Consider the following 17,014-nt stretch of genomic DNA (forward strand, 5'->3'; position numbering starts at 1 on the left):
TTTTTTTTTTTGGTTTTATTATTATTTAAAATAAAAGCAAATCAACAATAAAGCAACACATCATGTTTTTAACCTGTTTAATAGGTTAGCAAAACATGGAGACTAATGTGAGAAAAGTGAGTTAATAGTCAGAATTATCGTGAGTTAAAGTATTGTTGGGTTTAAAATGAGAAGGTAGATAATATTTGGGATTATTTATGTTAATTTTTCCTATTTCTTCTGATTTGATTATGGAGGTTCAATGATTTTTAACAATCTCCTGATTCTCCTCTATGTACAAAAAAAAAAAAGTGGCAATGGAAAATAATATTCAATAAAAAATATTATAAAATTACAATACTGAGCTGTTACATGGTCCTCTTTCCAAAATGTTTGACAGTCGACATAAATTTTCCAAGCTAGAATGTTCATGCATATAACATCTTTACAGAAGCTGCAGCTCAAACTTCCATACAACTAGGCCCACATATCATTAGCTTCCATCCAAACACATCCGCAACGAATAGTCAAGTACCCAGCAAAGACCTAATATACTCCAGAAAACCTCCTGAATGACATGACACGCTAAGCAACCTTAAGAACATCATAACTATGCACACTGCAGGCTTCAGGGATTAACACCAGCTCAATATTAGACACACATTTACCCAGTCATGATATTTCGTCTAAAGAGATTTAAATTCATCAGCTATCCCTAACTGCAACTCAGAGACATACGCTAACCCCTAATGGCTATTGCATCTCAAAACGTATCAACAAGTAATTAAAGCGCCAAACATAGAGGAGAAATAAAGAAAGACCAAGTGATTAAATCGATTTACTTCTTTTTTCTCAAGAAAATCATTAACAAAAAGCTCTCTCTCTCTCTTTTTTTTTTTTTTTTTTTTTTGGGTACTAAATTAAAAGCAATAGCACATACATAGGCACATAGCATTACTTAACAATAATCTCTCCTAGATTCACAGAATCGTAAGCAGTTATCAATCCAAACAAACAAAATCTTCCCATCCCAACCAAAAACCCATAACCTGCACATACGACAAATGCTGCACCTATAATCTTAATCCCATGAAGTACTGCTACTTTTTTTAAAACTGTCACAAATTAAGGGGAAACCAATTTTTTCAAGAGAGTAAACTCACACAATACCAACATAGCAGCTTGTCAATAAAAACTTGTTTGGATGTTACCAGGACAATGTTAGCAGCTTGACGTTAATTTGCCATCAAGCTAGGGAGTTATAACAGGTCTGCAATCTCTCCTCATCCAAGATAAATAACCTACTTAAGCTTGCATTTAGTCAGCATTTTACATATAGAGGATTCAGTTCATATATTTTTGCCAATAATTCTAGCAAATTAGCCATTCAGGAGGAAATTCTCAACTAATCTTTGACTTGCTGGGTATTAAGGTCTAACAAAAAGGAAAAATCTTCCACTGACCCAAAACTTCAACAGCATAACTTGAAAAGTGATTGTCAAAGGTATTGAGGCCATAGAACAAAGAGAAAAAGGTTACTCTACACCTGCAGAAAACCAGAGTATAAAGAAAACTCAATTAGAAAAACAAAAAACCTGTGCAGCATGGGATAAAAGTGAATTTAGATGTAAATAGATGTCTTACTAGTTACTATAGTAATAAACTACTCCAGATTGTCAAACTCCTTCAACAGCATTGCCTGCTATTGCAGGATTCTGTAAAAATGAAAAAGGGTAAAATTGAGCAAACTAAGAACAAAACATATTATGAACATATACGAATAGGATTATAAAATTCATCCAGTAGAACACAATGATTACCGAACCAACATCTTCCTTTCCATTGACATGCTGCACAGCATTTGAAGAAGGTTGAGAAAACCTGTGTACATATATCAATATCATGATAAAAACAAATTTAATACTTAGCAAGAGAGATCGCCAATAGCATACATCATCCAGAGACATACCACTGTCATCCCCATTTGAATAATAACAATATCAAAACAGTATAATATTAATGACAAAAAACCTGACCTCAATGCCCGTGCTTTCCTTTTCTCTTCTTCAAGAGTGTCTGTCTTTGTGTCAGAACCAAATCTGGCAAGTCGAGCTTTCTTTTTTGCTTCCTCATCAGCTGACTTTTTTGCTTCCTCATCAGCTGACAGAGAAAGCCCAAACCTGAAACAAGTTTCACATACCATGTAAGGTTATAGAGAAGCTATACAGAGTAATAATGGATATTGTGCTAAGGATATTAGAAAACTGGAATAGGAAATGTAAATGGGAGCAGACTCGCTAGGAAAAAAAATATATATACTAAAAGATTAAACTAAGCAACTCGTGAGAACTTGCGCCTTACCTCTCAGCTCTAGCCTTTCTCTTCAGATCCTCAGATGTCTTGGAAGCTTCTGATCCAGCACCCACGCCAAACCTGCTAGGTGCAAATCAGACATTTATATTTAGAAGTTTAGCTACTTAATAAAATTACAATACCACAAAATGTTAAATAACAAACCACTCTAGGTATCTAATTCTCAAAAGTAACACAACATTGTTTACTTTTACAAAAATCTATAATAATCAGTAACTACTCCCACCGTCCCTTATTGATAGTCCCTTTTGGTTAAATATCAATCCCAAAATTTTCATTCCATTTGTTTTTTTCAACAACAATTAATATTAATTTTTTTACCAAAATTCCCTCCGATTTGCAACAATGTTTGTGCAAATTTAACTTTCCCATGCAAATTTTGTTTTTCCAAGTACTTTTATTACTTTCTCTCTTTACTTTTTGCATACCCAATTTAAATTTATCATTTCAATGTACTTAGACTACTACTTATTTATGCTTATTAATTCCCGTGAAATTTGTCCATAAGAGACTATCAATAAGGGACGGAGGGAGTATATACTAAAAGCAAAACCAAGGGTGACAGTCGTCATTTACTGGTAAAAAAAATTCCCTTCATTTTTTTCCTTTCCTTTTTCGTGCCAAATCTTCATTAACTCAAAATATTTTCATTCCATTTTGACAATTGTAATTTATGACATAGAATAATTTAATACTTCCTCTGCTTTTATTTACTTGCATCACATTAGTTTTCACGGACCCTTAGGCAAATTTTGGGTTATAGAGAGGTAGAGGGAAATAATAAATAGGGGCTGATGTAATAGGAGAAGATACAGAGAATTTGTAAGTTAAAAAGGAAGGCGATGCAACTAATTTAAAATTTCCGTTTTAGGAAAGTAATGCAACTAATTTAATATTTCTGTTTTAGGAAAGTGATGCAACTAAAACAAGGAAGTATTTTTTCATATATATCTATTCGGTGTTTTAAAAATAAATGAACATAGATAAGTTATTATTTAATATAATATTATTATCCAAGATTCATATATCATTATCATTGTACTTTTTAATTGCTCCAACATCATTATTTTGGCAATAAATTTTATTTCAATTACACCAAGAAAATTCATTTTAGTAATGTACTTCCTCTGTGTGTTTTGTTAAGTGTTACCAACTCCACAAACCAAGAAAATGTAATAAATGTGGATACTTTTTTATATTAATTTGAATTAGGTCCACAAAGTGGAGTTGTTTATGATAAAAAAAAAAATGAATAAAGAGTCGTCATAAAAGGAATAAAGAAAAAGTAAATGGAACTTAGAAAAACGGAGCGAGTATATAATTGTACATAATTCATTTTTCTATTCTTCAAATTCATATCAATAATAGCATGCATCATACAAAAAAAATAATAATAGTACATAGTATTTGACAAAATTTGGTGCAAAATTTCCCACCATTTATATTTTCAACTATAAAAAATGCATTTGTCGGTCAAAGCATGTCAACAAAATAAGGATGGAGGTATGTATTTGTAAATCGATAACCTAAAGTTTGTATTTTATTAAATTTCTTACATTTTTCATAAAACCTAAAGTATCAGTTACACGTAAATGTCTTTGGTATAGGTTTTTAAATCAATTTACTTTGTTTCACTTAAAAATTTTATTTTTTTGCTGGTAAACTATTATTTGAATTAACATTATAATTCATTATAACATTAGTAAAAATTGTGCATTGACCAGGGTGGAGGTATATATTTGTATATCAAATGGGTGTTAACCTAAAATTTGTCTTTATATTAAATAGAACCCCATAGCTCTAAATTTCTTTCATTTTTTCATAAAGCCTAATGCATCAGTTACACCTCAATGTCTTTGGTATAGGTTTTAAAATCAATTTACTCTATTTCACTTATATTTGAACTAACATTACAAGCTAAGAAACACAAGTGAGGCATGTGTGTGCACAACATAAGAAACCTAGAAGCTCTATTAATATTATAAGTGCAAATTTAAAATTGTTGATTAAAAAAAAGTACAAAAATAAAACTTGTAATTTGAAAAAATAGTTGATGAAATCATTAATTATATTATATTGAGTAAGTATAAAAATAAGGTTGATAAGTACTTCTATAATTGTATTATCCTAATAAATAGAATAAGATTATAGTTTTATTATTTTTTAAAATTATATTGTTTACAAAAATAAAAATAAATAAATAAAACAAAGGTGAAAGGGGGTGATTTGGGAAAGTGATATTTTTCACACAAAATCTTTCTTCACTTTATATATTAGATAGATAATTCATTAGAAGATTATTACATGTGAAAAAATTGTGCATTACACAGCACTTATGTTTTATTATATTGACATAGGTTGACATAAGATTAGATAAGAATAGTAATAATGAGTTGTGGGGGCATATACATTAAGATTTAAACTATGTTTGGATAGGAATATTAGGAGGGAAAGGAAGGGAGGGAATAAAAATGTCCCTTATTTAGATAAGGCATTGGGCACTGGAAGGCAAGGAAATGGAGGGTTCCTTCCTCTTTAATAAACCAAATTCCTCCATTGACATTTGGAATGAATATGGAAGATCACTCTCAAGTAGTACTATGATGAAGAAGAAGAAAGGTATCTGAACCAATTCATAACATAAAACAAAAAAACTACTTATGTGAATAATAAAAAGATGAAAGGGGAAAGTACATAATCTTCCAAAAATAGTAGTGAATCAATATTATGTTTATTGTACCTTTGGTGATAAAGGAAGCAAATAACACTCATCTTTAACACTTTATTCGGATAGCAAATAAAAGAGAACGGACTGTCTGACATTTTCGAAACTCAATATCATTTTGCATCATTAGTCTCCCATCCGAGGTTAAGCGCTATGATGGCGGAAACTCCGTTTGGGGTCGGTATTTCGTTTCCGACATCGTTTGTGATTTTTAACAAAAAAAAAAAACTTTCAATGAGTAAGAAAGAGTAAGTGCGTTAGTCTATTAGAGATGATGTCTATTAAAGAGGATGGAATCTCTCCATTTCTCACAAAATTACTTCAATTTTGTAGAGATGATGTATACTAAAGAGGATGGAAACTCTCCCTCCCCTTTCTTCCTCTAATCTTGAGCTTGCTCCCTTCCCCTTCACTCCATTTCCTCTAATTCAAACAAGTGAAATAGGATCCAAGAGAGAGCTAAATAACCCTTTATCCACTCATGCTTCCTAAAAGCCTTTAATATTCAAAAAGCAAATCAATGACAGTTGCAATATCAATTTAATAGTTATTATCAATTGATATTTCATTTCAACATTCAAAAACAAAATTGCTATTGCAATTGTCATAGATTTGTTTTTTGAATATAAAAAAGGTATTATTATCAATTTTACTCTTTTCATTGCATTTCCTTAATCTGCCAATTAATATCACATAAAACACAAACCGGAGAAATGTCTAAAACCAACATAAAACTAAAATCTACTATTTCATGCATTCCTTTTGATATTTACATATTTCTTTTTGAACCCTTTGATTCTTTCCATTTGATATACTACCTCCGTTTCATATTATGTGCAACATTTACTAAAAATAGATGTTACACTTTATTTGCAACAAATGTTTTCTTTCTTTTTATTGGTTGTCATTTCTCTCTATCTCTCTTCTCATCACATGCTTTTTTATATTTCTCTCTCCATTTACCACTTACATACAAATTTTGTCTAGGAGTCCGTGTCAATGTTTTTGTTGCTCATAATATGTAACGGAGGTAGTATTTTCTTTTATATTACTCTTACTTTATTTGATTTTATTACAAAAAAACAGTGCTAATGTTAATATCTTGTTCATGTATTAACTAATTAACTTTTTTTTTATGCTTTGAATTCATGTCACAAAATTATTTATTTTATCCAAAAAAAACTCCTCTTTTTAGTATATACCAAGTTGATTCCAAAACACATTGTCTAATTAATTGGTAATTACCGTGTTAAATCTATACTTTTTTAAAAAATAGGAAAATTTAATAAGCATAATCCCAACTTTGCTCCATCCGCTCAAAATAATCCCAACTTTTGATTATTTTTTAATAATCTCAACTTTATACTATATCCGCCCAAAACAATCCCAAGTTACCGTTTACCTGTTAACCATGTAAGATTTTTCTTTTTTATGTTTAATTTACACGTGTCACCACGTGACTAGTAAAAATTAATAAAAAATATTATTAAAATTATTATGATTAATACCTAATTAATTAATAAAAAAAAATAAAAAACACCATCATCCCCTCCCCAGCACCTCCCAGGCCCTCCTCTCTAGCCATCGCTACCCCATCCCCTTGCCGGCGCCGGACCCGACTATAAAAAGTCGACCCTGTCGTACCCCTCTACCAACCGTCAGCCCTCTCACTTCACCTTAAACCACCATCCGCCATTAAAGAGATCAATGAGTCAACCGCTCCGTCACAAAGAGCAACAACATCCTCACAATTATTTAATCTCCTATTCAAGTCATCTCCACCTTCGATCATCGTCCTTTTACCCAAAGAAATACCCTCTCGACAATGGAGCTAAACCGCCTTCGATCCCAAACGGTTCCTGAAATTGGAGGGGAAGAGGGAGGGTAGTCGGGGCAGCACAGGCACCACCAGAGGAAGGGGAGGGTGTCTAGGCGGTGCGCCGGCACCAGGCAGGGGGTTAGGCTGGGCTTGTGTGGCAGTGGGGGTGGTTGGGTGCTTGATTGGTTGAACCGTTTAAGGTTGCTGGTGATTCTAATTTTTTTTTTTTTTTTTTTTTTTTAACATTTTTTTAGCCAATTAAGGAATGACACGTGGCTGGTAACTTGTATTAACAAGTTGGATTACCGGTTGGGACTAATTTGGGCGGATAGAGTATAAAGTTGGGATTATTAAAAAATAGGAAAATTTGTCAAAACATTACCGGTTGGTTACATGTGACACGTGTCACTGTGTCACACTATCAATGGTCAATTTTTTTAACAACTTTTAAAAAAAAAAAAACATTAAAATTTAAAAAAAAAAAAAAAGAAAATCCCTCCCACCACCGCTACCTGCCAGGCTGCCACCACCGCCGGCGCCTGAAACCCCTCCCCGTGCCGGCTTAACCATTTCGCCGATCGTCTGCACCCCTTTCCCCCCCCCCCCCTTCTTAACCCACCACGAAAAGGTCGAAAACCCTATAACCCTAAAACCACTCGATTTTGGGGTTTTAGGGTTTTTGGATGGTGGTTTAAAGGGGAAAGGAGGTGGAGACGGCCAGTGGGGGGGCGAAGTGGTTTCGCCGGCACAGGGGAGGGGGTTTGGCTGGCGGCCGGTGAGGGGAGGGGGTCTTTTGAGGGGAGGGAGAAGGGTTTTAGGGTGGAGGAAGGTGGTTAAGGGAAGAGGAGGGGCTGGGTGGTCGGGCACTTAGGGTGGTCACGCTGATACTGCCGATAATGATCTTTGGTCGTCGGCGGTGGTGGCAGCCCTAGCAGGTGGTTGCGGGGTTGCTGCCGTTAAGGGGAAGAGTTTTCCTTTTTTTCAGGATTTTTTTTTTTTTTTAAATTTTAGATTTTTAAAGTTTTTTAAACCAATCACACATGTGACATGTGTCCATTGTAACTTGTAAACAGGTTTTTTGTTCTATTTTTGGCAGATGTGTATCAAAGGTCGTTCTATTTTGGAATAATCCAAAGTTCGTTTTATTCTCGGAAGATCGATGAAAGGTGGTGTTATTTTTGACAAATTTTATTTTAAGAGGATGGAGCAAAGTTTATTTTTAGCAATTTTTCCAAAAAAAATATATATACAAACAGAAAGGAGTAGTACAGTAATTATTACAAACATATACTTCCACCAACAATCAATGAACTCAATGCATCCCCCAACCAAACCCCTTCAGCATGTAGCCTTGCATCAATTTACAGGATTACAAACGAATATATACATAGATGTAAATCAAGATCGACACACGAGTACTAAATATCGCTGGATAAGTACTTGCACCAATCAATCAATCATAAAAATTAAAAAAATAAATAAAAAATCATAGCTGAATCTTTTCTACACTGAGCCATGCACCAATCAATCAATCAATCAATCATAAAAATGGCAAAAAAACCAAAAATTAATCGGAAATTTCATGAACAAAACATAAATCAGAAGCATAGAAGAGTAAGAACAGAACCTCTCAGCCCTAGAACTGCGCTTCTCTTGCTCAGACAACTGAACAGGAACGCCGAATCTTTCAGCCCTGCGAACCTTTTTCTCAATATCATTAGCAGAGCCTCCAGTAGGAGAAACAAAGGCGGTGGAATCAGTACCTTCCATCGACTCCTCTGAATCCTTGCTGTTAACAACAGCATCAATGGCGGCGGCAGATTCATCGGAAGATTTGGTTGTTTCATCGGTGAGATTCGTTGTGGTTAGGATTAGGGTTTTGTTAGGGTTTTCGAGGTCTGAATTTTGCGAAGGGGAATTAGATTGAGTAGCAGTCGCCATAAGTTTAGGGATGGGAGGAGATTAGGGGGGGAAGCTAGAGAGAGAGAGCGACTAGTGTAGAGGGATTCAAGGAAGACAGGGCGTAAAAGATAGAGAGAGACCAGGGTATGACATTATTGGGAGGTCCGAGGTCGGCTATTATTTTACACACGTTAGTAACAAGTTGAGGTGATCAAAGTGTATATATATATATATATATATATATATATATATATATATATATATATATATATATATATATATATATATATATATATATATATATATATATATATATATATATATATATATATATATATATATATATACACTTTATATATATACTAGTTGTGAGTGCACCCGCAACGCGGGTGCCCTCTCAATTTTGTGTTATTTTTTTTGGTAGTAATTATGCGTTAATTTATTGTTAATTATATTTCATCATAAATTTTGAAATGGCTATTATGAATGCGTTTGTTGTTCTGATTGAAATATTATTGGTGATACAATCTAAATTTATGGTACAGCTATGTTGGGAATCTCTATTGTAATTTGTGACGAAAACCAAATGGAAAAAGCATGATTCGTATTCATATTTCAAGTCATAATCGTAAAAGCTAGTATGTTTTTCATGGTCTAAGCTATTAATTTAGTCAAATATTATTGTGAAACTTGTAATTGTAATTAAGTGTATGTTTGACTTAATTATAGAATTAGTAACTGTAGTTGAATTATTGCCTATAAATTAATACCTGGAATGAGATTTTCTTATTGTGTCAGTGAGCTTCATACATATGGCAAATATAGATAGTAATGTTAGGAAGAAACGTGGTCGAAAGCCTATGATTGAAGGGTGTTCAACAATGATGATTGAAGCAAATTCTTGGGCAAATACTATTTCAGCAAAATTGGGAGGGCGTAATTTTCAATTTGTATTCTCTGAATCGTATCATTCCCAGGGAATCATAGTATGTGTATTTGTGTTGATTTATTTAGATGAAAAATGTCTTTTTTTGTGGAATATATTTTTTTGGCTTTTTAATATTTTTTTTTATTTCTCGTTTCTTTTTATGTAGAATGTCCCGGTAGAGTTTGCCCGAAAGCATTTTCAAAATCTTACAGAAACGACTAAGGTTCTTCTGCGTCTTTATGATACAAGTTTTGAGGCTGAGATGAAGGTTCATATTTCTGAAAATAAAATTGGGAAGTGTTTTATCAGGAAAGGAGTTGATAAATTGATTGATTATTATGAAGTGCAAATTGATGAAGGAGCTGTGCTGAAGCTTAGGAAGGGGAAGGTTATTATATTTGATGTTTATCTGCAACTTAATAATGATTCCTGATTTAGTTATTTAAAATTATTAATAAATGAATTTCATATAATCTTTGGTAATAATGCTTTCTGTAAAAGCATAATTTACGTTATAGTGCTATATCTGTTTAGTAGCGTGCATATAGTTTGGCTAATTAATGTTTGATCTGGCTAATTACATAGATCAATACAGCTAATAAGTTAGCACGAAAAATCCGAGCTATTATATTAACAATATGTTGAGCAACTTTTGAACTTTTAAAGCGTACAAGGATTTCTTACCTGCTGTGCTTGGATGTTTTTTGTCGTGAAGTTTTATTAAGAGGATTTTGGATTAACTTTTGTCGTTGCAGGAATTTATGTTTGTATTCTTGATTTAATTCTCAGATTTTGCTTTCCCACTCTAGGAATATTAACAATCATAATTCCAGTGGCAATTGTTTTGTTCATTGTTTTAAATATAGTATGCAGGAACAAAATCAAAAGGATTAACGTCTAATTTGTGGGTTAATGAATAGAAATCCATTCTTTTAGTTTTTTGTTTGTAGCTCTAGAAACAAATGAATAAGCTATAGCAGAAATGCATTTTTTGATCATTATATAATGGACTGAAGCATAAAATAATAAATATTATCTACTCACTGAGAATTTAAGGATAGAAAAATAAAATCAGCTGAATATATTAGAATCAATAGTTGTTACAATAGATCTACAACATTATTACAATAGCAATCTAATTGCTTAGAATAGCAGAGTAGTAGTTAATGTAAATCCCTCAAACTTAATGGATGGACAGCTCAACATGCTTGGCATTTGTTTTCCGACCTAAAATCGGAAAAAATATGCTAACAACTCTTCCAAGTCTTAAGTGGAGAAGTTTTATAATTGTAGGATACAATTATAATCTAATATAGCTAAATAAATAATAACATAAATTCGATTATTTTATAAGTTAGTTTCTTTGGACCAGTAACCTTATAAGAGGAAATGGTTACAGTTTAATAAAACAAAGTTAATATAGTCGTGTTACACTTTAGTAAATAGAGCGGGGAGAGGAGGAGGGCAAGGGACCTCGAAAAGAAATTCGGGTCGATTTGTAGTAAACATACCTTTAAACATTTTCTCAACTCTTGAAAATAAAAATACTTACTGAATTTTTTTGGTGGTTTGTACCACCAGCGATTTCATCTGCCATGGACCTTAGCCCCTTAGCAGAGAAAAATTATGTATATTTTCCCAAGTCCTTTGGTAGAGCGTATCATAATATGGAGGAATTATCGGACTTGGGAGTTATAGAGGTGTTTTAATGTCAACAACATCATAGCATTAGTTGTTGACATTACACCTAAATAATTAATATGGAAAGTAACATATATATACTAATGTGTTTATTATCTAAATACATTAGTAGAAATTATGCTACTGAATCCATGTTTTAGTAGGAACTATGCTACCGATGATCAAGGTTTTTGCTTCAAGAAACATAATTTATCATGAGAGAGTATTGTTTCATGTTGATAATAGGGAAGAAAGAAGCTTGGATTTGTGGATGGGATTCTAGGAACATTTTTGAGTTGAATAATTAGGAGGAGCGTTGAATGTGTTTTTCTTTCTGCATTTGTAGATGTGTTTGGCTATTGCATGGTAATGTGTTGGTGAAAGTTGTAGTAGTGAGTTGTTGAATTTATAGAAGTATAGTTGAGGCCACATAGTTGAAAGATTCTTTATGGACACATGGTATTGCAGAATTTTTAATCCGTTCATGTTGTAGTTTGTAATAGTTTAGAGGCATAGTTTTGTTGTTGTTAAGTTCCACTGTGTGCTTTTTTAAGATTCTTTGGGATTATGATTAGTGAGTTGTTTGATAAAAGTTGATGTATCAGTGCCTTTACTATCTATGTGTTCTGCTATCATTTGCTTTCCCCTCTGTCTATGAAGATATTTTGAATTTTATGTTTTGTTTAGGCACTATACTGTTTTATTCTTTGCTTCAAAGTTCTACAAAGCGTGATATTCATCCTGTTCGTTGTTAATTGTAGATTAATAGTGTAAGAGGGTTAAATACAGGTATTTCAGATACTCATGTTTAATTAGCAACTTGTTGAAGGATAAAGTAATTATCATGGTTATACTGATTGTAGATTTTGTAGTCTGTTAATTTCTTTTTAATATCTAAATCAAAGAAGGTATGAATTGGACAAAACAACCTAATGTAATTTAACACTAATATCATCTTTTTTGTTTTCAATTTCCTTATAAGAGCTCTCTGTTGACTTGCAATAATGAAACACTGAGTTGAGTTATTAAGTTGCTAATCTTTGAGTTATTTAAAATTAGATTAAATTGTCCATATTTAAAATTGAACTTACTAATCTTTGAGTTACTAATCTTTGAGTTACTCTTTGAGTTATTTAAAATTAGATTAAATCTTGTGCAATATTTTGTTTTCAATTTCATATAAACTTACTAATCTTTGAGTTATTTAAAATTAGATTAAATTGTCCATATTCCTTTTCTTTATAATGTTAGATAGTTGTAGGACATATCTTAATCTACAAACGCAAGAAGCACAACAACAGTAGGGGTATGGTAACTGTGTTGCAGAAGCATAGGAGGAAATATTGGTTACTTTTATACATGAATTTTTTTAAAGTAGTTAGGCACACTAATCAACTTAATTTAAAGTAAAGTACCAGCTGTAGTCTGTTATATTACATGTATAACTAATATAAGTTTAGTAAGCATGTATAAATTTCCGAGTGATGGAAGTTTGTTTGTAATTAGAATCAATAAAAGAGTTTTGCTATGTGCCACGCTGTTTAGAATGATGAATGCGGGGAGCTGTGGCTCTGAGCTGCATGCAGTTGTTCATATTATGTTAAAAATGCTAATGCATTGTTGCAACTGTCAATATGTAATTAATTTTAGTCTTCTTTTAGTTTGACTCTTCTTCTATCAGTAGGAATCTATTTCTTGGAATATCATGTTATGGTTATAAACCCTACATTAAATGATGTAAGCTGCGATTTAAACTCGTATTCTGAGATATGCTCCATAGAAATGGATGTTTTATATAATAGAAATGGATGTTTTATATAATGAATTTTAGGAAGGGAAAACAGTTTAATTAAGAAGTACCTCCAGAAAATGATCATATAATATATACCTCCAGAAAATGATCATATAATGGAGTAACAACTGTGAGCAATAACCTCTAGAAGGCATATCCATTGTAATGATAGTACAGCTTCAGTTTTCATAGTATACAAAAGGAAAGTGTCTATACTAATTTTAGACAATTATATATAACAAAAGGTGGAAGCACTTATGTAGTAGCTAAGAACATTTGTTAAAGGGATTTACCTATTTGATGGATGTGTCCATGTCTTGTAATTTGCTGTTGAAGGCATTGATGTTGCTGCATTAGAAGACGTTCCTGTGACAAAAGGACTGCGATTAGTGTGCCTTTTACGCTTTAGAAGAGGTTTCTTTGTTTGAGTTACTTTTGATTTGAACGCTAAGTATGCATCCTCAAGTTGAGCACATTCTTGGTTTATACCATATGCATCTCCATAATTGACATCCATTATCTCCAAAGGGTTGCCAAGAAAAAAATTGCTTTCTTAGCTGCTTCTTGTGCTGCTCCTGAAGCTTCTGTGTGAGGGCCACTGAAAATGCATTCCATGTCACATCCTCTGTCACCACCAAAAACTGATATCCATGCAACATGACCATGCCCTCGTACCCAAACTGTTTCTAATGGAGTAGTGTAACCAGATACTTTGCTTACAACGATACCCAAAAAATGCACCCAGTCAAGCGAAACATGATATTGACCCTGTGATGGTTTTTGACCCACAGTGCTTTGGAATTTTGGTCTTAGCTTTGTTTGAGTTTCACTGATCAAGGCTGAGCACTTGTGACGGATTAATTTTCCAAAAAGCTCATACTTTTTAACTTGATCTGATGTGTAATCAGTTATACGAAGTTTGTAATACGTCTTTAACTTATGAATTGCCTTCCGAGCTGCTCTTTCACAAGAATGCTCTGCTGTAAGCGCCTCTCCACCGAAGAACACAAATTTCCCCCTTCCAGTTCCAATATAAATTGTTACATAAGCATTGTTCCTTGAATTTGCTACGGTGGCATATTTTGGCTTAGGAAAATGTAGGTAATCAGTGATTTGCTCTAATAGTGGCCTGAATGCAATATACACTCTGATAGGCTGTGTATTCATTTCTGTTTTTATAACCATACACAAAGATTAAATTGTTCAGATAATTTATAAAACTTGGTTGTTCAACAGCAAAAGTATAAATGAACTTCACTACTTACTTAATATGTCCACTTATATTTTGTAGCTATGAACTTCTTTACTTACTGAATAAATGAACTCCTCTACTTACTACTTTATGTAGCTACGAACTATTAAAACAAAACTTAGAGCTTTCATTCAAGTAGCAAAGTCAGGTTTCAAGATTTTGGGGTTTTCTTAAAACAAAATTAAGGATAATAATGATTCAAGTATGAAAGAATTGCAATTCTAAAATCATAACTTTAAGTTCAGCTCAGTTGTTTGAACTCTTGAGTAGTATACCAAAATTTCAATTCACTTGAAAAATATCTTGTAAAAAACACATAAATGGAGCACACAGATGTAAATAGCTTCCAAGAGAATTAACTTACGAATTCCTTTGTTGCGTTTCGGATGTGTTGATGATAGTGTAATCAAATAGCTACTTTTTAATCTACCTTGATCTTCACAAGTATGGCTTGAGCCAATACAGGACACCCTTCAATTTCAAACCCTTGAAAAATCAAAGTTGTGAAAACAATTAGCTATTTTCAGGGGCAGATTGCCTACGAGTTATGCATCACAAATGTTTATATATTTGAATTTAAGATATGCAAGCATTTAGTTGTGAAATAACAAGCATGCAATTTGAGGATACTTGTATTTAAGTTAAAATCAAAATATTTAATTATGAATTTTGCAAACACCTTATATATATGAACAAGAACAATAAACTAAGAACCAGTTATATACCGACCTTCCCTCGAGCTCAATTTTACTACATTGAAGAAAGAAAGAAGATGAGTGTGAAGTTAGAATTTATAATTTGTTAATCTGGAAATTCAAAGTACAGTGAAATAATTTCTCACTGACTTACGTGTGGAAGAATTAGAAGATTTGGTATAAGTAAGGTTGGTGTATATGACAAGTTATAGAAGTCTAATTTTAAAGTACCTTTTTTGAAATGACAATACTATGTTAGTATATAATTTTAAAACTTATTTTTGTTGTTGTAAAATTTATATGTACACAAGAACTAATTAAATATTTTTTTTTTATATATATATATAAATGTATAATGTTGATTTAACTTGTATTGTTGTATGTATTTTAATAAGATATGTTACTATAAACATATTTTGTTTAAATTGATTGTAATTATACAGATTGTAATTATAAGAACATTTTTGTTTGCCTTGTATGCTTTATTCGTATTCATTGCAGATGTTTTGTTTTTGTACTTAAATTGCTCAAGTGTGTGCACTCGTGTGCAGATTTTGGTTGTAATGGTACTATCATTAGTCTTTGTTTTGAATTTTACTTCGGGATGCTACATTGCAGCATTGCATTTGAAGGAAAATAAAACAAAAACATTCTGTATAGAATTCTATGTTGTGCAGAATAAATTTACATATTCAAGATGTTCAGACAATCTCAAATTTTAATGAAGTGTGATGCTGCTGTAGAGAGCAACACAGAAACATTATATGTATGCTGTTTAAAATAGGATTTAGACATGTATGCTGGTTGAAATAGTCTAGCTTTATTCTTTTTTTCAAAAACAACATAGTGAAAAAATGGAACACTGTAAATCTAAAACAGAAAAAACAGAAGATAATATTTATATGTCTCTGTGATCATAAGCTTCATACAGCCAATTTTCATTATCAACTGACCACAATCATTCCAATGAACAAGAGTTTTTAAGATTCACAAAATGTGGTCCACATACTTTAGAAACTCCTCAAAAGATGTTAGAAATATCATAAATCATGGTGCTTAATAAAACAGTGCAATACTATCTAAGCACCAACAAAACACCCAAAAGCAATTGCTCATGTTCCACAATCTGAGCTAATACAAAAGTTCAACTATTAGGGAGCAAATTCATAAAATCAACTGCAATAAAACCACAGGTGCTCGTGGACATGTAGTTTAACTTATATTTAGCAAAAGGGACTACGAGGAATTCTGAAATACTTCACGGTTGATCTGGAATAGCTGCAGAAGAGCTGCCCAGGGAAGTTTCTTTTTTGCTTTGAGACTTCACTGGTGTATTTACAACAGCCTTAGCAACATCAGGTTCAGCAACTGCAGCACTTGTTTGACCCGGTGGAGAAACATCAATCGATTTCTCAGTACCATCATCATTACACAAAACAAGCTTTCTGCGCAGCTTCTTCTTTGGAGAGTTTGCTATTTCTGCAGCCTGGGATAAGCTTTCACTTTCAGAGTAGAATACAGCAAGTTCATTGTTATGTGAATATTTGATTTCTTCAGAGGCATCAAGCAACTCATGTAGCTCATCATCCATCTTTTGCAATGAAGCCTTCTCATTGGTATCAGGAGTTGTTTGTTCTATCTCCAAGCCTTTCAACTGCCACTGCAACACATTGTTTCTTGACAAAGCCAGTGTTGGGCCAACTTTCACCAGTACTGGTTTGGTTTGCAGCAAGTAACGAATATACTGAAAAGCTTCATAGTCTTCCTGTTCAGGGTAAATAGGAAGTGCATTAAGCACCTAAACCATATCATTTTTGCACCAATAATTAGCTTATGTTGATTGGATGTTACGTAAGAAGATATGAAATA

General features: G+C 32.6%; 1 protein-coding gene across 1 annotated transcript; it reads right to left on the bottom strand.

Moving 5' to 3' along the window:
• Positions 1-304: 304 nt before the first annotated feature.
• Positions 305-8,985, bottom strand: LOC145623927 (uncharacterized). The gene is made up of 6 exons (XM_081676846.1): positions 8,524-8,985; positions 2,341-2,412; positions 2,016-2,159; positions 1,800-1,860; positions 1,624-1,694; positions 305-1,525 (listed from the first exon to the last, which is right to left on the bottom strand). The coding sequence occupies exons 1-5, from the start codon at positions 8,835-8,837 to the stop codon at positions 1,656-1,658; spliced, it is 630 nt and encodes a 209-aa protein (XP_081532972.1). The 5' UTR covers positions 8,838-8,985; the 3' UTR covers positions 305-1,525; positions 1,624-1,655.
• Positions 8,986-17,014: the final 8,029 nt, after the last annotated feature.

The sequence above is a fragment of the Chenopodium album genome, chromosome 3 (assembly GCF_948465745.1).
Source record: "Chenopodium album chromosome 3, dcCheAlbu1.1, whole genome shotgun sequence".
NCBI lineage: Eukaryota > Viridiplantae > Streptophyta > Magnoliopsida > Caryophyllales > Amaranthaceae > Chenopodium > Chenopodium album.

Excerpts from the sequence above, each read along its gene's own strand:
- LOC145623927 (XM_081676846.1), bottom strand. The coding sequence starts at position 8,837 with ATGGCGACTGCTACTCAATCTAATTCCCCTTCGCAAAATTCAGACCTC. Across the intron at positions 2,413-8,523 it reads CGCAGTTCTAGGGCTGAGAG|GTTTGGCGTGGGTGCTGGAT; the intron begins GTTCTGTTCTTA and ends TGCACCTAGCAG. Across the intron at positions 1,695-1,799 it reads GAAAGGAAGATGTTGGTTCG|AATCCTGCAATAGCAGGCAA; the intron begins GTAATCATTGTG and ends TCATTTTTACAG.